The sequence below is a fragment of the Mustela nigripes genome, chromosome 4, assembly GCF_022355385.1.
Source record: "Mustela nigripes isolate SB6536 chromosome 4, MUSNIG.SB6536, whole genome shotgun sequence".
NCBI classification, from domain to species: domain Eukaryota; kingdom Metazoa; phylum Chordata; class Mammalia; order Carnivora; family Mustelidae; genus Mustela; species Mustela nigripes.
In genome coordinates this window covers 116,807,894-116,833,673 of record NC_081560.1, presented here as the reverse complement: position 1 = coordinate 116,833,673, position 25,780 = coordinate 116,807,894, and the positions used below count along the sequence as shown (strand labels likewise).

At 43.4% G+C, this 25,780-nt stretch overlaps 2 protein-coding genes and 1 long non-coding RNA gene across 4 annotated transcripts in view; 1 reads left to right on the top strand and 2 right to left on the bottom strand.

Moving 5' to 3' along the window:
• The first annotated feature begins 227 nt into the window (after nt 1-227).
• Nucleotides 228-21,583, top strand: ANKRD22 (ankyrin repeat domain 22). Its single transcript, XM_059397390.1, has 6 exons — nt 228-506; nt 12,318-12,509; nt 16,541-16,648; nt 18,646-18,723; nt 21,052-21,150; nt 21,429-21,583. Exons 1-6 carry the CDS (start codon nt 486-488, stop codon nt 21,504-21,506), a joined length of 576 nt encoding a protein of 191 aa, XP_059253373.1. The 5' UTR covers nt 228-485; the 3' UTR covers nt 21,507-21,583.
• On the bottom strand, nt 2,316-9,218 carry LOC132016205 (uncharacterized). Its single transcript, XR_009403915.1, has 3 exons — nt 8,798-9,218; nt 8,410-8,605; nt 2,316-4,527 (listed from the first exon to the last, which is right to left on the bottom strand). It is a non-coding gene; the product is annotated as an uncharacterized LOC132016205 (long non-coding RNA).
• Nucleotides 21,584-23,981: 2,398 nt separating the features above from the next.
• The window catches only part of LIPM (lipase family member M), a 32,688-nt gene continuing 30,889 nt past the window's right edge, over nt 23,982-25,780 (bottom strand). For both annotated transcript variants that reach the window (XM_059397389.1, XM_059397388.1), the window contains one exon: nt 23,982-24,272. In XM_059397389.1, the coding sequence (XP_059253372.1) occupies nt 24,003-24,272 (270 nt within the window). In that variant the 3' untranslated portion in view covers nt 23,982-24,002. The remainder of the gene's footprint in view (nt 24,273-25,780) is intronic.

The window sequence follows — 25,780 nt, the reverse complement described above, 5'->3', positions numbered from 1 at the left end:
TAGATATACATGGTTCTAACAAGCAAGTCTGCTCATCCCTAGCCTTTCTCAATAGCCACTGAAAACCAGATTTCAATTAGGAAATGTCTTAACTACCATGCCCTATTTTGAACCCCGAGTCCTTCCTGTGAGGCTGGGAACTTCCCTTTCCCCTGGACTTTGCTCCCTTCTCTCCACATATCACTACTGGCAGAGCAAATGTGACTCAGAAACCGGTTCCTCGGGCATGTAACTTTAGATGATGCACACTTAGGTCATTGCGCTGTAAACCAATGCCCGTGTTGCGTTGGGCTGGGCTCTCTAGTAGGTGTGTTGCTGCCTGTGTTATTGGAAGAGCATTCTACAAGTGTGGGAAGAAAGGACGTGCCACCAGCCTCAGCTTCTAGGGACTTTTCTCTTGGCAGGGAAGGATTTTATGTTAATCAGAAATACTTTCAGAAGATTCAAGAAACGGTAAGGGCGACGCCAATCTGCGAAGGGCCGGCATGGGAATCCTATACTCTGAGGTATGTGATCTTTCTGGAAGTAAGATTCCAAAGGTGTTGAAAACTGCTCTTGCCTTTCAAATGTAATTTCCTGCTCCCATAAAAATGTGCCTTTTTCTTGTTTAGCTTTCTGTGAGTGTTAAGCCCAAACAAAGAGCTGTGTATTCATCTTTTTGATATATTTAAAATTTTAAAGCCAATTATTTTGCAATTCTAAAACTCTATCCACGTCCAAGGAGAGAGCAATATGCTATCTATGTCACGATGTCTAGATGTTTGTGGGGGTAATTTGGATCTTGCAGGAACTTCTGAAAATGGAGTTAATGGAGTCGTGTTTTCTGATGTCAAACTTCCAGTGGAAAAATGAAAATTGTATCCAACTGGATTTTCTAAACATACAAAAATAGACCGGCTCCTTTATGGAACCACACGGACAGAGCGACACCTTTCAGCTTGACATTTGAAAGAAATTCACTAGCAGCAATTATAAATAGAGATTATCCTTGTATAAAAGAGGATAAATGCAGAATATATTTGTGATACTTTGAGTTTTTTCTTTTCCCATCTGATCAATCCAAAAAATGTTTTCCGCTGTATTGAAAGTAACCTATTAGAATCAAATAAATTTGTAATAATGTGTCAAAGGAGTACAAGTAATGTATACACAAGAGTGTAAGGGATAATGATGTTATTATGCACAATTTACTCCCTTTCCTCTCTAACACAATTAACCGGTTATTCTGCATTTCATCACAAATGCTCAACGCAACCTCCTTGGGTGGTTCTCCTCCTCGTATTAAAGACAGTTTCTCTGCATTTGCAATTGTTTCTAATACCTGTCCTGTGTGGGTGCGTGTCTGTGCATGTCTTTCTATAGTCAGTATACTCGTTGATCAGTTTAAAATTCCGGGCGTGTCTTGCTCAGTGATTCTAGTTTGGTGAAGAGATCATATATATGAAACCGACAATTACTACCCCAGCCCAGACAGTCCATTTCACGCACTCAGTCTGTAGTAGGGTCGGGAAACAGCTTTTGGGGGAGCATCCCAGGTGACTCTCCCATAGGTGACTGGTTTGCCACCCATGGGAGAGAAGCATTGCTATGAGGCTTGGGCTTTTCAAATTTTAATATGAGTACAGATCACCTAGATCTTGTTCAACTGCAGATTTTATTTTCTGTAGATCTGGGTGGGGCCGAAGATTATGCATCTCCATTCGTCAAAGCTTATGTTGTTGGTCCCTGGACCACACTTGGCAGACCACACTTGGAGTAGCCAGGTTCGATCTAGGTCCTGAGAATAATTATGTTTAAAAAAAAAAAAAATGTCTCTGCGCAGTACAATTGTTTGTTGATGGGGTGTTGATTTGGCAAGTAGTTGAATAAGTCAAGGCAAGGTAAGATATGTTGAATTGTTTTTGTTTTGTTTTAAGATTTTATTTATTTGATAGAGAGTGACACAGAGAGAAAGGGAGCACAAGCAGGGGGCATGGGAGAGGGAGAAGCAGGCTTCCCACTGAGCGACACTGGGGGTGGGGGGGCTCAATCCCAGGACCCTGGGATCATGACTTGAGCTGAAGGCAGACACCTAACAACTGAGCCACCCAGGCGCCCCTGCTGAATTGTTTATAAGTATTGCTGGGGAAAAGAAAATTTTCTTCTACTCTTCAAAATTTCTTCTGACTCGTCTAAGAACTAAATTGACCTTAGACAGATTAACAGAAGAAAATCAAATTTTATTTTGTATATATGGGAACCCTACCAACCTGAGAGTTCAAGGACAGAAAGGTAAAAGGAGGTACATATGCCATCCTGAACTGAGGCATGCAGTAGGACCCAGGATTCAATGGAGAGAAGGCCATTCACAGGTGAAAAGGAGAACAGATGTTTAACCATGAGATGTGTGCTCTGCTTTACTAATGGTCCCTCAGATAACATTTATTTCTGGAAAAACTCATTCTGGGAGAGACCCCTAATTTAATTTCTTCTCAGTAGTTCAGGGAAGGGCAAAATTTTCTTTTGAGCCTGCTGGATCTTGATTGCCTCTAGCTCAAAAGACTTCACATGCTAAAAGTGGGGAGACTTACCCTGAACCCCTTCAGTATCTATGAGACTATCCCCAGAAGTGGAATCAGTGTTTCACTTTCCAAATATATGGAGGACAAAGCGACTTGGAATTTACTGTACTTAAAGACAGATCCAACAACCACACACACACAAACCCACATGTATGCATGCACCCCTAAAAATCCCTAACATACCTAGAAGATCAAAGATAATTATTCAAAGCTCATAATTAATATTGAACCAAAGGTAAACTAAGGTAGTGTTGAAATAGATGTTTTAGCCATGCCAATCCATGGCATGTGGATTCTAGAACCTTCCATCTGATTGTGCACACTTGTCCACTAACTCCAGCATCAGTGACGTGAAACACATGATCCCTGGGAAGTCCACCGTTTCCAGAAAGAAGGCAGTTGACTATCATTTTGGCAAATAGTTTCTCAACTTGCAGAATTCCCCCTTGATATCAACTCTTTTTTTCCCCTTAAGGTAAAAGTGGCCACCACTGAGGATTGTAAAGTCATTAGTAGGACTAGCTCTAGTGGCAGGTTTGTACTGGGAGTAAGTGTTAAATCTTCTCCAGTGTCAGCTGGGCCCAGGATGCTGTTTGCGGAGTGGAGGTGTCTGTTCCGACATCTCGTTCCGTCTCATTCCTCCCCCATGGCTGATATCGGGAGACCCTCAGCCGGTATGAGCACACTCTCCCTGGGCTCTGCTGTGGGGACTGCGGCGTGTTTGCTGGCTTTAGATAGAGGGATGGGGCCCAGGGCAGTGGGTTCTAGAGCTGCGCCGATTCTGCCCAAGGTTTTAAAGATACTCAGTGTCCCCAAATGTCACCTAAACTAACACTGCATGTTATTCCATGCCCAGGACTGGAACAATCCGGCCTGAGCAATGGATGTAAGCTCTGAGGAGAAGTGGGTCCTTTTATTTTTTTTAATTAAAAAAAAATTTTTTTTAAGATTTTATTTATTTATTTGACAGAGATCACAAGTAGGCAGAGAGGCAGGAAGAGAGAGAGAGGAAGGGAAGAGAGCCTGATGCGGGGCTCCATCCCCGGACCCTGAGATCATGACCTGAGCCGAAGGCAGACGCTTAACCACTGAGCCACCCAGGTGCCCCCTTTTATTTTTTTAAAAAATATTTTATTTATTTATTTGACACAGAGAGAGATCACAAGTAGGCAGAGAGAAAGGGGAAGGAAGGTTCTATGCTGAGCAGAGAGCCTGACGTGGGGCTTGATCCCAGTATCCTGAGGTCATGACCTAAGCTGAAAGCAGAGCGTTAACCCACTGGGTCCTTTTAGCTCAGAAGAAAGCTTAGCTTGTTTTCTGTAAGCGGCAACTGCAGTTGCGTGTGGGGGTTACCTCTGAAAGGAAACAAAACAAAACAGCCTTACTGTCTGGTGTCTTGAGGCAGAAGGTCTGCGGTGGCCCCTCTGTGAGACTCTTCCATCTCTGATTTCAAAGAAGGTGTGACACTCTGGAGTAATCCCTCAAATACATAAACGTAACCGACCCATCTGTATGTCCCAATCTCTCTTCTGCCCTCAGCCAACAGCTCTGCATTGCCTGAGTGTAAAGAATGGGAACCACTAAATTAAGAACAGGGCAAGAGCCCCCCAGGCCTGCCTTTTCCTTGGTCCTAGACTGCCTCAAAGTACCTTTTCAAAACAATTTTAGGGGCGCCTGGGTGGCTCAATGGGTTAAACCTCTGCCTTCAGCTCAGGTCATAATCTCGGGGTCCTGGGATCGAGCCCCACATTGGGCTCTCTACTCAGCAGGGAGCCTGCTTTCCCCCCTTTCTCTGCCTGCTTCTCTGCCTAATTGTGATCTCTCTGACAAATAAATAAATAAAATCTTTAAAAAAAAGACAATTTTAATTCCAGTGTTATATTAGCTTCAGGTGTGCAGCATAGCGGTTCAGCAATTGTCCACATTGTTCAGGCTCATCCTGATAACTGTGCTCGTCATGGGGCATCTGTTAAAAAAAAAAAAAAAAAAGACTTTTGGTAGAGTTCAACTCCCCAGTTTGAGTGTGGGAAGCTCTTCTACACTGGGGAGGTAAGGTTGTCATTTTTTTCCCTAGAGGGGAGGAAAAATTCTTTGTCGCTCTACTCATTTTCGGTTGATTGGCTGGAGCCCTGCAAATCTGACAACTGAAATCATAACAAAAGAAAAAGAAACAGAAGTTTATTGGTGTGGGCCTTGTCCATATCCATGGGAGCACCCCGCAGTGAGAAACTCCCAGCTACTCTGACAGCATCTCAACCAGGGGACCATACATTTCTAGAGAAGCAATCAGACCCAGGAGAGACTGAGACTTTGAGTTTGTAGGGTAGCAGACCGTGGAGGACAAATATATGGTGGAGCTAATGGACTGGGGCTGCTCAGTCCATTATTATGCTGAGTCCTTTGGTGACTTCTCTGAGCTGACAAGGGGGACTTTTGTCCTTCCTGGCAGAGAGCGGAGGGGAAGCTCCTTTATAAATTTATGTCAGGCTTTTAGCTGAATGGGAGGAAGGTAGAGCTTTCCTTATAGCTGCTTCCTCTCAGTCGACTTCAGCACAAAATAATTATTATGCCAGAGGTATATTTTGGGATATACACACACATGCACACACAGAGAGTGAGAGAGAGAGAGAGATAGGGAGGAATAATTGACATAACATTATATTAGTTTCAAATGCTTCAATAGTTTCAAATACACAATGACTCTGTATTTGTCTGTGATCATCACAGTAGGTTCCGTTAATATCCATCGCCACAGAAAGTTGCACAGTTTTTTCCTTGTGATGAGAACTTTCAAGATCCACTCCCTTACCTACTTCCAAATACACGGTACAGAATTAACTACAGTCACCACGCTGTACGGGACATCCCGATGATTTATTCGTTTTATAACTGGAAATTTGTACCTTTTCACTCTTTTCACCAATTCAACACATTTCACCTTCCCCACCCGCCCCACCCCAGGCAACTGCCGATCTGTTTTCGTGTGCTGGAATTTTTTTGTTTTTGTTTGTGTGGGTTTTATTTTGCTGCTGTCGGTGTTGCTTACATGCCACATATAAATGAGGTCATATGATATTTGCTTTTCTGTATCGCATTTACTTCGTTTAGCCGAATGCCCTGGAGGTCCATCCATGTTGCAAATGACAAGGTTTCATTCCTTTTTATGGCTGAGTAATATTCCTTGCCATGTATATGCCACACCTTTGTCCATTCATCCACCCGTGGACACTGGGGATGTTCCTGAAGTATTTTTAAGAAAGAAGGAGAGCACAAGGAAGCATTCCCGGATTGTGCTAACATCTGCAACAGAGGATAGTTTTAGAGCTCTCTAATCCAGAGAACCTGGATTAGAATGATCTATCCATGCTGGGAAGGCTGGATGCTGAAACAGGGCTGACTCAAGTAAGCCCTTATCAAATGTATTTGTTCACACTCTTTACAACCACAGCAAACATTTAATTAGGGCTTGTTACATATGTGGTCATGTTCTAAGCACTTCATGTGCATTAATGATTTAATACTCAGAACAACCATATAAGAGAATCACTATTATTATCTTCAGTTTACAAATGAAAAAAATTGAGGCAAAGAGAGTTTAAGCAACTTGACCAGAGTAATGCAGCTAAACGTACTTTCTGGCCGGAGATCGGGGGCTGCGAGAGGAGACCTGTGTTTGTCTACTAAAGGGAATTATGCTTACCCCACTGAGGCACAAGCAAAGCTCTGTGTCTGCTTGCTTTCTCGAGAGGGACACATGCTTCCTCCATGAATGTGTTGATCTTAACTGCCCTGCTCTCTGCCAGTGTGCTTTCCCACTCGGATACACTGTTGCCTGTTTCTCGGAGGAAAAAGAATAGGGAACCCTGAATCCAGGTTCCAGAGAGCTGCCTTCTACCCCTATCCAGCAGACAAGCACTGCCCTGCGCAGTACTCCAAAAATTAGAAAGAAGGAAGATGTGTAGGAACTCAACTCAAAGAGGTCAGGAATTCATGCTTTAGAGAACTGTAGAACATTCTGTAGACTCTTGGCCCTGTCAGCTGGGGAAAAGGCCCCAAAAGAAATGAAAGTCATATCAGAATGATGTATCTCTTTAAACCTAGAAAAGTCTAATGATAAAGAGATCTATGAGCAGAAGGACTCACAGACACATACCCACCCCCACCCCCACCATTAATGTTAATCTTTTGGGCATGGGCCTGCTTGTCAGTGAGGCAGATGTTACTATAGAAAAAGGCACATGGCAAGTAGGAGAAAGACTGTATTGATGTATAATGTCCACAGAGCAGTAGAGGTTAAACAGGGCTTTTGGGGAGAGCTGGTAGAGTCGAGGGGAAGAACTCAGGGAGACAGGAAGAGAGTTGTGGGCGATGGGAAGGCTGTTGGACCAAACGTCAAGAAAATGTAGAATTTATACTGACCACGCTGGGAACCCTGTGGGACTTTATAAAATGAGAGCAGGGTGAGATCTGGTTTAGCGTCGAGTCATTCCGTGATACGAGAAACAGAAAGGCAGAGATAGTAGAAACAAGATGCCTCCTTCACGATCTTACCAGCTCTCTCTACTTTGTGTGTTGAACCCCTAGTACTGGCACCATGTATTCAAAAAAGAAAAAAAACAAAGCATTACTCTAATAGGTTTCTTAATTCTTTCCTTAAAGAAGTATTTTTACAAACGATAATGTACCAAGTCACATTTTTAAGATGAAATGATTACTTGAATGTAGGAACAGGAACCAGGACCAAAAATCTGTAAATATTTCTTCCTTTGATCACTCATCCATTTATGGAATCCACAATATTTGCTGATCACACATTCCAGGCCCACGCTGCTCCTGGTAGATAGTGATAAGTAAATAGAAGTGGACCCTGACCTCTTGGAGTTACCAGTTTCAAAAATGAATATATGCGGGGCGCCTGGGTGGCTCAGTGGGTTAAAGCCTCTGCCTTTGGCTCAGGTCATGATCTCAGGGTTCTGGGATCAAGCCCTGCATCAGTCTCTCTGCTTGGCAGGGAGCCTGCTTCCTCCTCCCTCTCTCTCTGCCTACTCTCTGTCAAATACGTAAATAAAATCTTTAAAAAAAAATGAATATACACTTGAAAAAAATAAGTATAAATAATTTAAAGTGGCATTGAGGAAGCATCAGGCTGATGAGAGGATATATGGGACAGGGCGGGGGGCGGTGGTTGCACATATGATCTTTCACCCGAGGCTCCTCTTAGATAGTTGATACTGGAGCTGAGCACTGAGGAATGAGCACCAGCCTTGGGAGCTTGGAGCGAGTCCCAGACAGGGGACAGATATGTGGGGAACTGGAAGCATGGACGGTTGAGCCTGTCAGAGTGATGGACGGAGGGTATACGAAGGTGTGCTGGTGACAGCGGCTTGTCCAGGTGCTGGCAACAAGGCTCACTGTCTATATGGAATTTAGAGACTCACAAATCTGACTAGAGGTTGTTTTGCTTCGTGGTATCACCCGTGCTCCAGTCATTCTAGCTTAGTCCTCTTCTCCCTTGGGTAGCCATTGTTTGCCAGAAGGTCCGCGTGTTCAAGAGGCTGTGAGGCCAGGCGCCTGGGTGGCTCAGTGGGTTAAAGCCTCTGCCTTCGGCTCAGGTCATGATCCCGGGGTCCTGGGATTGAGCCCCACATCAGGCTCTCTGCTCAGCAGGGAGTCTGCTTCCCTTCCTCTCTCTCTGCCTGCCTCTCTGCCTACTTATGACCTCTGTCTGTCAAATAAATAATAAATAATAAATAAATAATAAATAAATAAATAAATAAAATCTTAAAAAAAAAAAAGAAAAAGAGGCTGTGAGACTGAGGTTCTTGCTTCCTCCAGGCTCTGCACTCACCTGTTGGGTGGTCTGAGGCAGGAGGGAGATATCTGGGCTTCTGATCGGCTCCATCCTGGCAACTAGAAGGCGCCCTTTCTCTTCCTCCTGCTTTCTCCTGGTCGTCATCACTGACCTCAGAGCTTCTAGGGTCTGAAGTCAGCAGGGAGGCTCCTCTGGCCTCCCAGCAGCGAAGGCAACGTATTCCCAAGCGGACCTTGTAGGAGAAAGAATACGAAACAGATAAATGTGTGCCCTGCCTCTGTGTCTCCTCATTGCTACAATTCCCCACAATCCAAGCACTTCTGGGACCTTCCTTCATGTTCCATAAAGGCTCCATGGGGCTAAGCAAACCTAAAAACAAAACAAAACCCTGTGCCTTTTAATTGACCCGGAAGAAAGAACTTACCAAGAAATTTCCAAATCCCAATGTGCATGAGTCATCAGAAAGAACGGCCAGTGATTAATTGTACCAATAAAATGAAGCCTTTGAGATCATTCCCTAGGATTGCTTAATCTGAAGGGGAAGAACATGTCTTCTTTTGTTTTCTGAGAAGACTTTTCTTGAGTGCATCAGAATTACCCGAATCATTTTGCTTCAAAAAGCACAAATCCTCCTCAGATCTTTGGCTGTGAGAATGGAAAGAGTACCAAGGGTCAGAATCATCACGACAGTGTTCCAGGTTCTCCACGGGCTTCCCCTTTACTGAGACTTCTCCCAAGTTCCAGAAGCTTCAGAGGTCAACAGAATCCATAATAACACTTCCCTCAGCCCCAGGGAACAGCCTCTTCCTCTTTCTGGGCCTTAGATTTCCCCTGGACTTCCCTCCTGTCCTTGTCCGTGCTTTCGTGACCCCGAGCTGCCCCCTGGTGGACACTGGGAGTTCTCAACAGCATAGAGCCTTTTCTGGGGTTCACTCAACTCCTACACCTCTTTTTGGGGGGGGACCCACGGAAACTCTGTGGCTGGGATATAGGAAGCTTCAGAAAAATTAAAAGATAAGGTTGGGTTGATGTGTTAAGTACGATCCCCCGAGTGGGGTTAAGAAAGCCCTGAGAGTCACTGGGTGTCTTTTTTTTTTTTTTTTTTTTTAAATTAAAGATTTTATTTATTTGGCAGAGCAGCAGGTGGCGGGGGCAGGGAAGCAGGTTCCCTGCTGAGCAGAGAGTCCCATGCGGGGCTGGATCCCAGGACCCTGGGATCATGACCTGAGCCGAAGGCAGAGGCTTTAACCCACTGAGCCACCCAGATGCCCCTGGCACTGAGTGTCTTAACACTTAATACTGCTGTATTTAGCTCCATTTTTTTTTGTTATTTAAATTTAGGTGACAGGGCATCTCCCTGGGAAGTTTCTGTGCAGTGTTTGTGCTTAAAAAGAACTAGCTCTCTGAGGCGTCTGGGTGGTTCAGTCCGTCAAGTGTCCCACTCTTGATTTCAGCCCAGGTCATGATCTCAGGGTTGTGGGATCAAGCCCTGCTTTGGGCTCTGTGCTCAGTGGGGAGTCTGCTTGAGATTCTCTGCCTCTCCCCCACCCCTTTGCCTCTCTCCCCGCTCACATTCTCTTTCTCTAAAATAAAAAAATCTTTTTTTTTTTTTTTTTTAAAGAAAAAAAGACTACGTGTTGACCTTACTGTTGATGCGGAGGAGGCATTGGTTGGGGAAAGACTTGCAGTCTGGGGTGTGACAGTCATAGGGTGTGACAACACGAAGCAACTTTTACTTTATTCCTTTGCTTTGTGACTGAGGACACAGAGACACATGAGGGGAAAATATTTGTCCGCGGTCACCAAGGAGTTAGGAGCAGAATGGCAAGGACAAGCCAGTTTGCATCCTTTCAAGGGCTCTAGTCACTTCTGTGTTGGCCAGACAGAAAATCCGGGGACACTGCTAAGCCCAGCTGGTGACAGTTCTAGTCAAGGGATGACTTCAGGGTAGAAGAGTGAGTTGTATGATTGTGCTTTTCTACTGCCTACTGCATTTCAGACCCCTGTATGGTGCTCGTTTCCTTTTGGGGTACAGAAGCTCGCCTCTTCCCTGCTCCCCAGCTGACTTTCCTTTGGGGTGTTTCTTTCATGAGTGGGGCCTTGCGTTTAAAAGCATTTTACTTTTAAAAGCTCACCGGTTGGGTGCCTGGGGGGGGCTCAGTTGGTTAAGCAGCTGCCTTCGACTCGGGTCTTGATCCTGGAGTCACAGGATCGAGTCTCGCTTCGGGCTCCCTGCTTGGTGGCGAGTCTGCTTCTTCCTCTGACCCTCCCCCTTCTCAAGCTCTCTCTCTCTCAAAGAAAAAAAAAAAAAGCTCACAGGTTGTGGCGTTTGGCCAGGTTGGAACCTGAACTGATTAGCCAATGACCCTGCGGTCCGCCCCAGCTGGCGCTGAGTAACCCGAATCCGTGCTTCTTGAACTTTTGAACTGTTGAGGCTGTGCGCGGGCGCGCATGCGCACACCGTCTTCCCAGCTGGTAAATACGTTTCACGGGGTGCAGACACGCGTTTTATTCTCCTCCCTGATCCCCCACGACGGCGGCTGGCACCCAGGGGAGGTCTTTGTTTCCAAACTGAAGAAGTACTGAGTGAGCAGGAACAATAATTTCCATAAACTGAGTCCCATCTCTGTGCCCGGTATTATTCTAAGGGCTCTTTTCTTTGTCTTGTCTTTTCTTTCTTTCTTTGTTTCTTTCTTTGTTAACTCTCAAATTAAAATCGGTCTGAGGGTATTCAGTATTTGCCTACCGTGTGTCGGTGCTGTGTAAGCACTGGGGATAGGACTCGGATGGGTTCCAGTGATGACTGCACGGAAGTAGCCTCTGTGCGCAGGGCGCGGACAGCCTGAACTCAGACTCCCGGCTGCCTCCCCTCGGTCGGTGCCTGCGCCCCACGATCATAAACCACTAAGAAAAGACTGACCGTTACCCGGTTGCGACGAACCAGCGCCGACCCTGTCAGGAAAGATGGATAAAGTAAAAATAAAGTGAGGGTACAAAGGACGGGTCAGCAGGCAGCCAGGAGGGCAGAGAAGGGGGAAATGGGTTTGCACCGAGGGAACAGGGAGGGCAGAGGCCCACGTGGAAGGAACCGAACATGAGGTATTGAAAACAGAAGAGAGAGCCAGGGGCGCGTGGGTGGTTTAGCGGGTTAAAGCCTCAGCTTTCGGCTCAGTTGTGATTCCCAGGGTCCTGGAATCGAGCCCTGAATTGGGCCCTCTGCTCAGCAGGGAGCCTGCTCTCTCTCTCCCTCCAGGCCTGCCTCTCTGCCTACTTGTGATCTCTGTCTGTGAAATGAATTAATAAAATCTTAAAAAAACAAATAAGAAGAAGAAGAAGAGAGGTCCAGAAGGAGGGACAAAGTGAGCAAGGGGAGGTAGGCTTCTGTCTTGCTGGTGAGCCCCCACCGTGCTTTGCAAAGCTCCTTCTAACATTCTGGAGATAAAAAGCATCAAATGCAGTTAATTAATTTGTTGTTTATATATTATTTGTCTAAAATAGGTCTTTGCTCCTGTGCTGGGTTCCTTGAGCACAGGGGGTCAGATGTCTTCATCTCATGTCCCAGGGCTGCCCTCAACTCCCCCTCCCCCATGCCTATTTTGTCTTCAGGGAAGTCCTGCCTTTCTGACAGGCCTCCTCTATCCAGCCACCCACCAGGCAGTTTTGTCCCTGACCTGAATCTCCAGTATTGCTTCCACCTTTTTCCTCCTTCAGCAAACACATCTGACTGCCAAGCAATCTGGGAAATCCCAAGAGTTCCTCATGGACTTAGGCTGAGTTTTAAGCCTAGGCAAAGGGAGACCAAAGAGCTCACCTACAAAGCAATATATTATAATTTGGAAACACGCAAGGTTTAAGTGACTGCGTGAGGATTTCTCTTCTATGGGGGGTGGGGTGGTCTCATTATACCCCTATTGCAAAATCTGCTTCTGTGTTTCCCCCCTCAGCCCATCTGCCAGGCGGCCTACCAGAACGACTTGGGTCAAGTGTGGCGATGGGTGAGAGAAGACAGCGCTTGCATCAATGTGCAAGATGACTTCAATGGAGACACGCCCCTGATCTGTGCCTGTAGGCGAGGACACCTGAGAATCGTTTCCTTCCTTTTAAAAAGAAATGCGGATGTGAACCTCAAAAACCGGGTGAGGCCATTACTCATGAGTAGAGAGAGTCAATGACCATGGTAATCCTTTCTCCTCATAGCAATGGAAGTAGTGAATGCCATTCTCTTGTTACTTGTAGCTCCTGATACCAAAAAAATTTTTTTTTGCCTTACTTTAGAGGGACAGATACATACTATTCTATTAGGCTAAAAAGCCGGATAAATCACAGTTCATTCAGCAGGCATATTTTGTGGTTCAGTATGTCCTTGTACTTCTGAAAAGAAAGGTAATGGTTCACTCATTTGACTAGTGAGAGCTTCTTCCTTTCTTTTCCTCCTCCTCCCCACGCTGTTCCCTGCCTTCCGGCATCCCCCTCCCTGCTCCTCTTCCTCACTATCACAGAAGTAACGGGAAAGACTTCCTGGAAAAAAAATATTGACCCAGTGGTGTTGTGTCTTTAGGTTTTTATCTACTGGGTCAATGTTCTCCAGAAGATCCTGTAGTTTGCTTTTGGACTGAAGGATGCCAGTGAGACATTTGTCAAGGAAAAACAAGCTCATGAACCAGAGGTTCCTTGAAGCCACACAGAAAGGCATAAAGATTGTACTTAAGATGCAGGGTTAGCCGATGGAAACTTCAGAATCAAGGAAGAGCAGAACATGTGTGTATTGCCCCAAGCATCCTTTCAGAACACCTTTGAACTTTCTGTGTGTGCATCATAGCAACAAGAAACATTTAAAGCACACCAAGTGGAGGACAAGGGGTGTTAGAGAGGAGAAGGGAGTTGGGGGAAATTGGAAGGGGAGGTGAATCACGAGACTATGGACTCTGAAAAACAATCTGAGGGGTTTGAAATGGCGGGGGGTTGGGAGGTTGGGGTACCAGGTGGTGGATATTATAGAGGGCACGGATTGCATGGAGCACTGGGTGTGGTGAAAAAATAATGAATACTGTTTTTCTGAAAATAAATAAATTGAAAAAATTAAAAAAAAATAAGTAAAGCACACCAAGTAAATATAAAAAATCATTATTTGTAATAATTATGAGTGCCCTGTTCCCACTCACATATATTCAGTGAGGAAAAGCAGCCTGTAGGGCCTCCTGACCCCTTCCAAGTCAGGTTCAAGACCAGTTCATTTAGAGCAATAATATATTACCAGAAAATGGATCGCTCCTAGGCCTTCTTGTTTGTACTTTTTTTTTTTTTTTTTTCTGGTTGGGTTTAAAAGCAAGTCAGGCCTGCACGGGATCTCACAGATATGCAGCTTAGTGGAGACTATGACACGCTCTCCCCAGCTCGCAGCTGAGGACCTAGCTGTGTGTGCTTTGTGGCGAGTGGCAAAGACAGATGTCTGCGAATTCACGACCTCTGTTGGGAGACATACTTATTCGGAAGCTGTGGGCAGGAGATGCTGGTCGACACAGGGGTGGGCCCGGAAGGGACAGAACCTGAGCCCAGCCCTACTGGATCCTCTGGTATTATGAATATCTTGGAAAGGACTTTGAGGGATACTTTAGAAAATTAGAGATCTTATTATAAGAAGTATTTGGCTCCCATTTTTTATTTTTAGAATATTTTAAGTCATTTTTAAATGCTTAATCTTAATTTTCCCCCAATGCTAATCTTGGTATGTTAATAATTTAAAGTGCCTTCTCATTTCTTAAATCTATGTTTAGGACTTATTTTAAGAAGTACTAAATAAACAAAGGCCTTAAAATAGAACACACAGTTCTGCTGGTGATTTCATATGCACAGACCTAATAAAGAACATCAATTCTATGGAACAAATTATATATATCTATATATTTTTTTGTTTGTTTGTTTTTGTTTTTGTTTGTTTTCCCCTGTCAAATTGACCAGGATTAAAAAAGGAAACCACGTGTTGATCAGGAAGGAAGTTTAAATCATTATGATTTTACCAGAGCCAGTTTAGCAATACAATATGAAAAGCGTTCATACTTTTCACGTCAACAATTATACTTTTGGAAACTTTTGCTAAGGACCAATTTGGAAATGTTGACAAAGCTTTATGGATGAGGATGTCCACAAGTAGTGTAATTTATAAAAATGAAAAGTTAAAATTTCGAGATGTCCAACAGATAGGGTTTGGTTAAATAAATTAGAATAGCTCCAGTCAATAGGAAGTCATACAGCTGTTATAGTCCTATGTTTAAAAGTTTTAAAGGGCATGGGAAAAAGCGGACATGACTTTGTACATGCAGTATGACCCTACATTTTAAAATTCGACATAATGCATTTGATCTTATTTTATTTTAATATTTTGTTTATTTATTTAACAGAGAGAGAGAAAGCACAAGCAGGGGGAGTAGCAGAGAGAGAGGAAGAAGCAGGCTCCCCTCTGAGTAAGGAGCCTGATTAGGGGCTCGATCCCTGGATTCTGGGATCATGACCTGAGCTGAAGGTAGTAGCTTAACTGACTGAGCCAAGGAGGTGTCCCCATATAATGCATGTTAAAAGACTGGAAGACAATCCAGCCAAAATGTCAACAATTATTTCTGGGCTATTTGATAATGGGTGATTTTAAATTCTGTAATTATATCCTTGTCTAGTTTACAAAATTTTTACAAAGAACATATATATTAAAAAAACAAAAATTTTTCTTATTTAAGAATAGCACCTCCCCCCAAGTGGAAACTACCATCTCTTTTCTCTCTGGCTTTCTCTCTCTTCGCATTGATTTGGTTGGTGTTCCAGTCACCATGGACTGTTTTGCATTACATTTATTGGGCTTGTTTCTGTCTACCTTTGTTTGATTATGAGGCCCGGAAGCTTTACATCCCCCCACAACCTCTAGAAGCTTAAGTCTGTTGCCTGACAAATATTCACATATTTGAAGAATTAAATTAATTTAACTCCATTCTTCCAGCACTGCGTGTATGCATGTAGGAACAGGAAAATATATGCCACGTGGTTAAGATTTTCCCATAAACCACAAAATGAGTAATCATATACCATAGATGAGTCAGGGATAATGATAGCTTTTCACACTGAATTCAGTCCTATGTTTATATCTCAATGTATTTTTCCCCCAAAAAACTAACATGCATGTGAGAATCCATCTTTTTAAAAAAAAAAAATTTATGGGGCGCCTGGGTGGCTCAGTTGGTTGGGCGACTATCTTCAGCTCAGGTCATGATCCCGGACTTCCAGGATCGAGTCCCGCATCAGGCTCCCAGCTCCTTGGGGAGTCTGCTCCTCCCTCTGACCTTCACCTCTCTCATGCTCTCTCTCACTCATTCTCTCTCAAATATATAAATAAAATCTTTAGAAAAAAAATTTATTCATAGATTTTTTGAGAGCTAGAGAGCACATGTGAGTGGGGGAAGAAGCAGAAGGGGAGAGAGAGAGAGAGAGAGAGAGAGAATCTCAAGCAGACTTCCCACAGAGCCCACATGCGGACTCCATCCCCCAACCCTGAGATCATGACATGAGCCAAAACCAAGAGCTGGTTGCTTAACTGACTGAGCCACCTAGGCACCCGCCCTGAGAATCTGTAGACTATACTGTGTTTGACATTCTCATCAATGGAGACATGGACTTATTAATCAGATACTCTCCACAGAAAGAGTTGCCATGGGTACCCACCATAAAAATAAAAAGCGTAAACTAACCTTTTTTTTTTTAAATAATGTAGTCTTTTTTTTTTTTTTAAAGATTTTATTCACTTATTCAACAGAGAGAGAGAGAGAGATAACAAGTAGGCAGAGAGGCAGGCAGAGAGAGGGGGAAGCAGGATCCCCGTTGAGCAGAGAGCCTGATGTGGGACTTGATCTCAGGACTCTGAGATCATGACCTGAGTCAAAGGCAGAGGCTCAACCCACTGAGCCACCCAGGTGCCCCCTGCCTCCTTTTTAAAGTAAACTCTCCTGCCTAACATGGGGCTTGAACTCATGACCGTGAGATCAAAAGTTTGCATGCTCTACCAACTGAGCCAGCCAAGTGCCCCATGAATGAAACTTTTTGATATGGCAATCTGAAAATATGAAATTTGAGACAAATGTTAATAAAGAATTTCTTTATTTCTCTATTTTATTTTCTTAATTTTCAGAAAGAGAGAAACTGCTTGCATTATGCTGTGAAGAAAAAATTTACCTTCTTTGATTACCTCCTCATCATCCTCTTAATGCCCGTTCTGCTTATCGGGTATTTCCTCATGGTAAGTAACACAGGTGTGATCAAAGGGTAAATGGAGAGATCAACAGCATGACTCAGCAAGTTTTGCTGGGCCAGTACAATGTAGAGAAACAGTAACAAAATAAACTCCTGGTTGGTATTCGAAAAATGACATTTCCAATATCCACATAATGCTGGGATTGAAGGAAAGTGAGAAGAAAGGCAGCCAACTAGGTTGATCTGTGGTAAAATCATCTGTGAGATGTTTATTTAGAAAACTAAATTAATTTTGATTAAGAATCATCTGAAGAAAGCAGAAAATCCCGAATGTTTAAAAAAAAAAAAATCCCCACTTGTGTCTTTGCACACATCTTTGAGTTTCCGATTTTTCTGGACCTGCCCTGTCTTGAGTTAAAAAACAGATCCCAGGATATTTGCAGCCAGAGGTTGACAAACACCAATCATCTTTACAGAGAATTTAAAGCCAACCTTTTCCCTTGACAGAGCTGAATAACAAAAGATACACTTGATGTAGGAACGCAAGTCATTTTATGAGTAGAAGTTGAAGTTGAATAGAAGAAGAATAGAAGAGTATGAGTTGAAGTGTGAAATGGTTACATTGGTTTTTTAAAATGGAATGACAGCTTTGCCCTGACTCATTCCCTTTTTCCCATCTGGTTCCCGGGAGTCCATGTCCATCCTTGAGTGATGACTCAGCAGATGTGTCACTTAATCCAATTAAATGACCGAGCTCCCTTCTCCCCATAGCTAATAGACCATGGACGTTGGTTATTTTTGCTAAGAGAGGCTCCAGGACGATGTCTGCCCATTGGAAGTGTAATTACCTCCTTGGGTATTTAAATGTCACAATTTGTGAAACTCTAATTAAATATGATAATGCTGATTTCGATGCTTGGATTTATGGAAAAAAGAAAACACAAGTCACTGAGAAACACATCATTTGCTTATATCCTGGAAAAGTTCTTAAAAAATTAATTGCATATTTAGTGCAGAACATTGGTATATTTGCCATTTCTGGGCAGTCGAGGGATCTGCCGTTCATTTCCAGAACGATCACAAGAGTGATGAACAAGGCTCGTTTAGAGCTTGTTGACACACAGCCCTGCTTTCGAAGATAGTCGGAGGTTTAAAATTAAGCACAAGTTGTAGTGGTGAGAAAAGACATTTTAAAGGAAGGAACCAGAAAGGACTGAGTTACATCAGAGAAAGGGGGAGCCTGTCTAGGCTGTGTAGATGTTGTCGTGGGAGGGAATTGCAAACAAAGAAGGAGAGTGGGTGGGGCTTCCTGCTAGGCAAAGGGGTTGATCTTCAGGACTTGCCCACCTGTTCCCTGAGAACTGCCCTCCCTAAAGCAATGGGATGTTGGAGGGTTGCTCAACCTGTCCTGTGGTCAGAATCTCAGGGGATGGGGCAGGAAGCGTGGACTTCTGAGGAGTCTTGTTCATTTCGTTCCTTCGTTCGATCATTCAACACACACTGCGGACCTACTCTGTGCACACACGGCTGGCTGGGAGGGATGCAGTTGGGAAGCAAACAGGTGTCTTTGTCGTCCTCATGAGAGTCAGAGAGGACTGAAGAATGGGTCATTAATGAAATAACCACAGAAATGCATGTAAACTTACTACAAAGTAGGTGATATGGGGAGGTGATCTTCTCCCAGAGGAGAGATTCCACCAAGGGCGGTAGGTCAGAGAAAGCCTCCTGGAGGAAAGAGGGGCTTGGGCTGGGATATTAAACATGGATTTACCAGGCAAAGGAGGGAGGTCTGGCATGGGGCCACTGAATTCACATTTCCAATTTCCCAGAGGCTGATGCAGCTATCCCAGGACCACTCTCTGAGAACCCAGGCTTTACCTGCCTGATATCAGAGGGGGCGGGGACGTGGGGGAAATTTGAAGACCGATGCAGAGACCCATAAAGGGGTTGGATTAAAATAAATCTGTTGAGTAGAATAGTCTAGGCATAAGATGGAGAAAAGTGTTGTCAATGAACGTCTTCCATATTTGCTCTTTGTAACAGGTGTCAAAGACCAAGCAGAATGAGGCTCTTGTCCGAATGTTGCTCAACGCCGGGGTGGACGTGAACGCCGCAGACTGTGTAAGTTCGTGGGTGCAGTCGTTTAGAAAGAATATTCAAAATGCTGTGTGCAGGCAGTGTATTTGTCCCCTACAAACTTACTGGCTTTATTTTCCTAGACGCCTCTCCGTTTTCCCTGGCTTTCTTTATGTTTCGCTTGCTTTCTTTTCGTTTTCACTGCTAGTCAGGCAGCCTTGAAGTTGTTAGGCTCTTGCCATGAAAGTCATGGGAATAACATCTTTATTGACTAGAGGACATGTTGTTTTTAGAAAATTTTTTTATAAACATATAATATATTTTTATCCCCATGGGTACAGGTCTGTGAATCGCCAGGTTTACACACTTCACAGCACTCACCATAGCACATACCCTCCCCAATGTCCATAACCCCACCCCCCATCTTCCAACCCCCTCCCCCCAGCAACCCTCAGTTTGTTTTGTGAGATTAAGAGTCACTTATGGTTTGTCTCCCTCCCAATCCCATCTCATTTCATTTATTCTTCTCCTACCCCCTTAAGCCCCCATGTTGCATCTCCACTTCCTCATATCAGGGAGATCATATGATAGTTGTCTTTCTTCGATTGACTTATTTCGCTAAGCATGATACCCTCTAATTCCATCCACGCTGTCACAAATGGCAAGATTTCATTCCTTTTGATGGCTGCATAGTATTCCATTGTGTATATATACCACATCTTCTTTATCCATTCATCTGTTGATGGACATCTAGGTTCTTTCCATAGTTTGGCTATTGTGGACATTGCTGCTATAAACATTCGGGTGCACGTGCCCCTTCAGATCACTGCATTTGTATCTTTAGGGTAAATACCCAGTAGTGCAATTGCTGGGTCATAAGGTAGTTCTATTTTCAACATGAGGACATGTTTTAAAAGAACTGCTCCACCCTTGGTGAGAAGTTATGGGAAAAGGCAGCTCTGCTGAGAAACTCCCATCTTCCGTCATGAAGACACTGGAGTCTGAATGCCTACGTGTCAAACTAGGCTTGTCCCTTTATGCCTGTGTGTGTTGTGGCCTGTCATAAGCTTGTAGGTTTGCTCACTTGCAAAGCGAGGATGTTGACAGCACCCACTTTGCAAGGCTGACTGTTTAAAGTGCTTCTCAGTGTGCCTGGCCCAGAGTACCGGCTGCTGCAGCCGAGCTCCCAGCTCACTTGTAAGAGTCCCCGTCTGTTAACTAGATCGGTAAGGATCCAGGTCAAGGAGCCCAGACGGTGGCGAGGGCAGTGTCCAGCAGGCCGCAGCCCTGAACTTCTGTTTCTAAATATCAGGTTTTGTTTTTACCTTTCACCCCTGTCCCCCTCTTCCTCCCTTAAATGAATCAAATGTTTATTGGTATGCACTTTTATTTGCTTCCATTAATTGGATGAAATTTTGGCTTCTCCATTCAGTATCAGAAAAGTAGGCGATTTGAAATTAGAGTCGAAAAGAACCAGTATTTTCTTTGTGGTCCCTAATTTGTGTGGGAGAACACAAAGGAATAAGTTTATGCAAAGCATGTGTTTCCTTTTATTTAAAATAGGATTTTTGGATTAATTGGAGTAGATGACCACTACACTCCACCGTTTCCTTAGATATGAAATGTACTAAGTAAGATGTTATGAAAGATTAGGGAAAGGTTTGTTGAAGATTTTTCTTGGTCTTCTCATTTAAATTCAAAAGGTTGAAAACTTTGTGGTCAAAATTGCTCAAAGATTTTTTTAAAAAAGATTTTATTTATTTGTCAGAGAGAGAAAGAGAGAGAGCACAACCAAGGGGAGCAGCAGGCACAGGCTAGAACAAACTCCCCGGTGAGCAGGGAGCCCTATCCAGGACTCGATCCCAGGTCTCTGAGATCATGACCTGAGCCGAAGGCAGACACTTAACCAACCTAGCCGCCCTGGGGCCCCTACTTTTCTGGTCCTCTGTGTGTCTCTAGTTGCATGATGACATTTGAGTGCACACTCATGTGCACACACACTTTCCCCACCATTTTTCTAAAACTGTCTGAATATTCAGGTCGTTTTTCTACCTCTAAGTGATGCGGTGCATTGTGCTTTTAGGTAATTAGATTCTTTATTCCCCATGGCACGTTGGGAGCCAGATCTTCCACTTAAACCATCTCACCACTCAATAAAAGTAAGCGATCGCAACATTATTCACTATGATCTCAGAAGAGTTAATAAGGTCTGATGTTATTTTGTCCACGTGCCAAAACCACAGTGGCTTGGCTGCTTTTTGAAAGCCAAAACTGGGGGGCACAGACACCCCACCTAGACATTTCTTTTGACTTGTAGTTAGTGTTTTAAATTATACCAAGAGCGCAGATGCACTGTTTGGTCCTCTGTTTCAGTATGGCTACACAGCCCTGCATTACGCCTGCCAAATGAGAAACCAGACCCTTATCCCTCTGCTTCTGGAAGCTCGTGCTGACCCCACGATCAAGAACAAGGTAAGCATCTGTGGACAAGCATCCGAGGTCCCTTCTAGCAGCATCGTCTTCTGAGTTTGGCTTTTTGTCGTAGTGAATTAATTGCCTCTGATGTTTTTAAGAGCAAAAAATACTGTCCTCATTAAGCAATTAATTTATCCTATTACTGTTAGAGCCAAATGACATTTAAGGCCATTGCTAAGAGTGTGAATCAGTCGATCTGGACTGTTTACTAGAACTTTGGCTTTGATGTTGGACTGTATCAGAGACAAATAACTCTGATTTCTTTTTCTCCTCAGCGTGGTGAGAGTTCCCTGGATATTGCACGGAGATTAAAGTTTTCCCAGATTGAATTAATGCTAAGGAAAGCTTCCTAATCCTTGTGGGCTCGCATGGAGAAGTAGAAAAAGTTAAAGGACTGAATTCTATCTCCATTTTGGACAAGTGGTCTGTGGACCGTTGAACCTGGATTCTGTGATTTTTTTTTTGGTTATCCTGGGTAACCATAACGGTGGTTGCCACGGTTAACGTTTTGGAAGAGCTTTGTATTTAGAATTTTCTTTTGCCCAGAGGAGTTCACCATGGTCACCATCCTTTTAGGAGAAACACTAGAACTCTTGGAGTCTCCATTTGGGTCCAAAAAAAAAGGTGACGTTTCAAACTTAGTCTCTTCCAAAGAAAAGGATCAGAGTTACCTGGTTTGGTTTTCTCTTCCCAGCTGTGTAGCTCTTACCTGGCAATTTCATGCCCAGAAGACAGCTGTTTCTCTCCGTCCTTTTTGAGTAGTCAGAAGAAGAATCAAAGTATACATATTTGTGTGGACCGATGTGTTGGGGGAATGGAAGATGAGCTTCATATGTAAATATTTACTTGGTGAAACAACTTCAACAAAATCATCTCCCACTCGTCAGGGGTGGGAGTATTTATGCCACAGTAATCAGCAAATGCCAGGGGAAGGGGCAGAAGGAGAAGCAGAAGCAGACTCCTGACGCGGACCTGGATCCCAGGACCCTGGGATCATGACCTGAGCCAAAGGCAGATGCTTAACCCACTGAGCCACCCAGGCGCCCCTCCGGAGAGCCAATTTAACCAGCATAGCTCTAGACATTTTGCTACTGGTTTACAAATAAAAGTCATCCTCACTTTGAACAAAATCCTGTAACCACTGAGACCTTCATTCAAAAACACCTTTCTGATTCTCCTGTGAATGTGAGGCAGCTACTAAGCTTGTTGATTCTGTTTATGTTCATTGGTAAAATTCAAAATAGCATTGTTAATTATTAGACAAAGGACTTCTTTACAAGAACTAGAGCAATAGGGTGGGGTGGTATTTGGGTTACCCTTCTGGGGGAGAGAGAGAATATTGAAATATATTTCATAACTCCTTCATCAATGAGACCCAGTAGAAATACACACATTTAAATAATAGTTGAATTTTGCAAGGTGAGACGGAGTCATTAATATCTTCCAACATGGACTAAACCACACTATTTGTGGTAACAAACAGTCTACCGAAAAGATTTACCATCCTTGAATAGAATAAGGGTTTAATGAAAATCCGATTCAGGAGTATTTATTGAACTATGTACAGAGCCTTACGGTACATGTTTTGTGAGGGACATAGTAGGGTGTAGATCTAGATTCTGAAGCCCTTAAGTGTCTCTTAAATTATTTAAGACACATTTGCATTGAATGAGGTCAGCAGGTGGCTCTGGGGAGTCGAATAAACATGAACTTTACACACCAGTATACCTCCGATTTGGTTTGTAAAATTATGCTCTCACTCATGTAATCTGTTAACTGTCATCTTTGAAACTGTGTGAACGCTGACCATTTTTCTAAAGACGTAAATCCAGATTTGTGGGTGAGTTTGGGCTCTTGTCGAGATCCAAAGACAGAATATGTGACCGTTTGTGTCATTTTGCTCATAACCTTCTAAAGCTTTCTTCCCGGTTTTTAATTTTTGAAGGCAGGAAACAGGGCCAGGCATTGGTAGCCTCAGGCAGTAAACGCTCATATGAGCTTGAACTTGGCACTAGGTACTGAAACATGGTTGTCCTTCATGCAGGGTGTAATGTACTTACTGGAAAAGTCACTGAATATCTTACCAGATCACTTCCTCTGAGACTCAACTCTTAAACTTGGCCCTTCCTAATGATGCTTAAAATACATTTCGTCCATACCGTTCTTTTTCCCTCCCACTCTCTCTCTCTTTCTTACAGCAGCTCAGCTTCGTGGGAGGGTATGTGCTATGGTAAGTGCTGTGAATTGTGTAAGACTGGGAATCAGACCTGTACCCATGAAACAAATAACACATTACAGGTTAATAATTACAATAATAATAATAATAATAATAAAGCAGTTCAGCTTCCTGAGGTAGTGTGATGTCTTTATGGCAATAAGGTGAAAGTATCTTCCTTATTGTGTTATAGTTACAACAGTTCTGAGATTTAAGACTTCTGCCTCTGTCCCAATCCATCCCTTTTCTTGACTGCTCCCAAAATATGGCTTCTAGAAAAAAATTAACATTGTAAAGGGGTCTGCATGAATGACATATAGCTAATGTCCTAGCTAATTAGTCCTAGCTAATTTCTAGTTATCAGGTAAGACCAACTCTTCAGGATGGCAGAATGTAAAATAACACGTGAAACCTATGTTCACCCAAATCAAATTTTAATTAGTTGGAAAAATTTAAATGTCCGTTTTAGTGTCATGTGTACTCTAGCTTCGCCCTCCCTTCTCCACTACTCCCTGACCCTCCCCCACCCCCATATGGGAGGTTTCCAGTTCTTAAAATTGTGAAAGTCCTCCAATCAGGGACCACCCCCCACCCCACCCCCTGGCCACCCAAGACTCGTCAGTATCAAGATGTTTCACAGGCTGACCCCGCATGTTCCCTGGGAGAAGCTGGTGTCCTCCTGCTTCATCAGATGTATGATCTCGTTGTACACACGGTGAGGGGCGTCCAAGCCCCAGATGAAATCCACATGTGCCCATTCCGGAATGTGCTTATGGTAGATGAGATTCGTCACCTCGGAGAGCAGCGTCTTCATGTCCTCTGGATTTGAAAGCCAGTCCTGACCCCCGGACCACATTGCAGTGGGGACCGTCATGTCTCTGACTTTGTACCTTATGGGAGTTGGCTAGAAAAAAAGGAATGGTTTTTTAGCTATCGATAACATGTGGGCCACAACTTCTATTTCAAGCCAACCAAGTCAAAATATGCCGTGTGTTGTGCAGAAAGACACATGGGTGCTGCAGCCAAAGGGGACTGCATTTAGAGTGTCTGTTCAGCCCCTACTTGGAGGTACAGTTGGTTAGCCTCGGTTTCTTCATCTGTAAAATGGGGATAACACTTGTAACCACTTACAAAGTTAAGTGACAAACCATGTAAGTGACCTTCCACCTTAAGAATGAATTTTCAATTCATTTTCTCCCTATTAGTAAATATTTAACACATACGTTGGCTTTGGAAGATAATGTTCCTGTCCTTAAAGGCATCCAAATCGGCAAAGAAGAAGTCAAATTATCACTCTTCGCAGATGATATGATACTATATGTGGAAAACCCAAAAGACTCCACTCCAAAACTGCTAGAACTTATACAGGAATTCAGTAAAGTGTCAGGATATAAAATCAATGCACAGAAATCAGTTGCATTTCTCTACACCAACAGCAAGACAGAAGAAAGAGATATTAAGGAGTCAATCCCATTTACAATTGCATCCAAAACCATAAGATACCTAGGAATAAACCTAACCAAAGAGACACAGAATCTATACTCAGAAAACTATAAAGTACTCATGAAAGAAATTGAGGAAGACACAAAGAAATGGAAAAATGTTCCATGCTCCTGGATTGGAAGAATAAATATTGTGAAAATGTCTATGCTACCTAAAGCAATCTACACATTTAATGCAATTCCTATCAAAGTACCATCCATCTTTTTCAAAGAAATGGAACAAATAATGCTAAAATTTATATGGAACCAGAAAAGACCTCGAATAGCCAAAGGGATATTGAAAAAGAAAGCCAACGTTGGTGGCATCACAATTCCGGACTTCAGGCTCTATTACAAAGCTGTCATCATCAAGACAGCATGGTACTGGCACAAAAACAGACACATAGATCAATGGAACAGAATAGAGAGCCCAGAAATAGACCCTCAAATCTATGGTCAACTAATCTTCGACAAAGCAGGAAAGAATGTCCAATGGAAAAAAGACAGCCCTTTCAATAAATGGTGCTGGGAAAATTGGACAGCCACATGCAGAAAAATGAAATTGGACCATTTCCTTACACCACACACAAAAATAGACTCAAAATGGATGAAGGACCTCAATGTACGAAAGGAATCCATCAAAATCCTTGAGGAGAACACGGGCAGCAACCTCTTCGACCTCTGCCGCAGCAACATCTTCCTAGGAACAACGCAAAAGGCAAGGGAAGCAAGGGAAAAAATGAACTACTGGGATTTCATCAAGATCAAAAGCTTTTGCACAGCAAAGGAAACAGTTAACAAAATCAAAAGACAACTGACAGAATGGGAGAAGATATTTGCAAACGACATATCAGATAAAGGACTAGTGTCCAGAATCTATAAAGAACTTAGCAAACTCAACACCCAAAGAACAAATAATCCAATCAAGAAA

Bases quoted from the DNA above. Each gene is read 5' to 3' on its own strand.
- ANKRD22 (XM_059397390.1), top strand. From the start codon at position 486: ATGGGAATCCTATACTCTGAG. The intron at 16,649-18,645 runs GTAAGTAACACA...TCTTTGTAACAG, and splicing joins TTATCGGGTATTTCCTCATG to GTGTCAAAGACCAAGCAGAA. The intron at 21,151-21,428 runs GTAAGCATCTGT...TTTTCTCCTCAG, and splicing joins ACCCCACGATCAAGAACAAG to CGTGGTGAGAGTTCCCTGGA.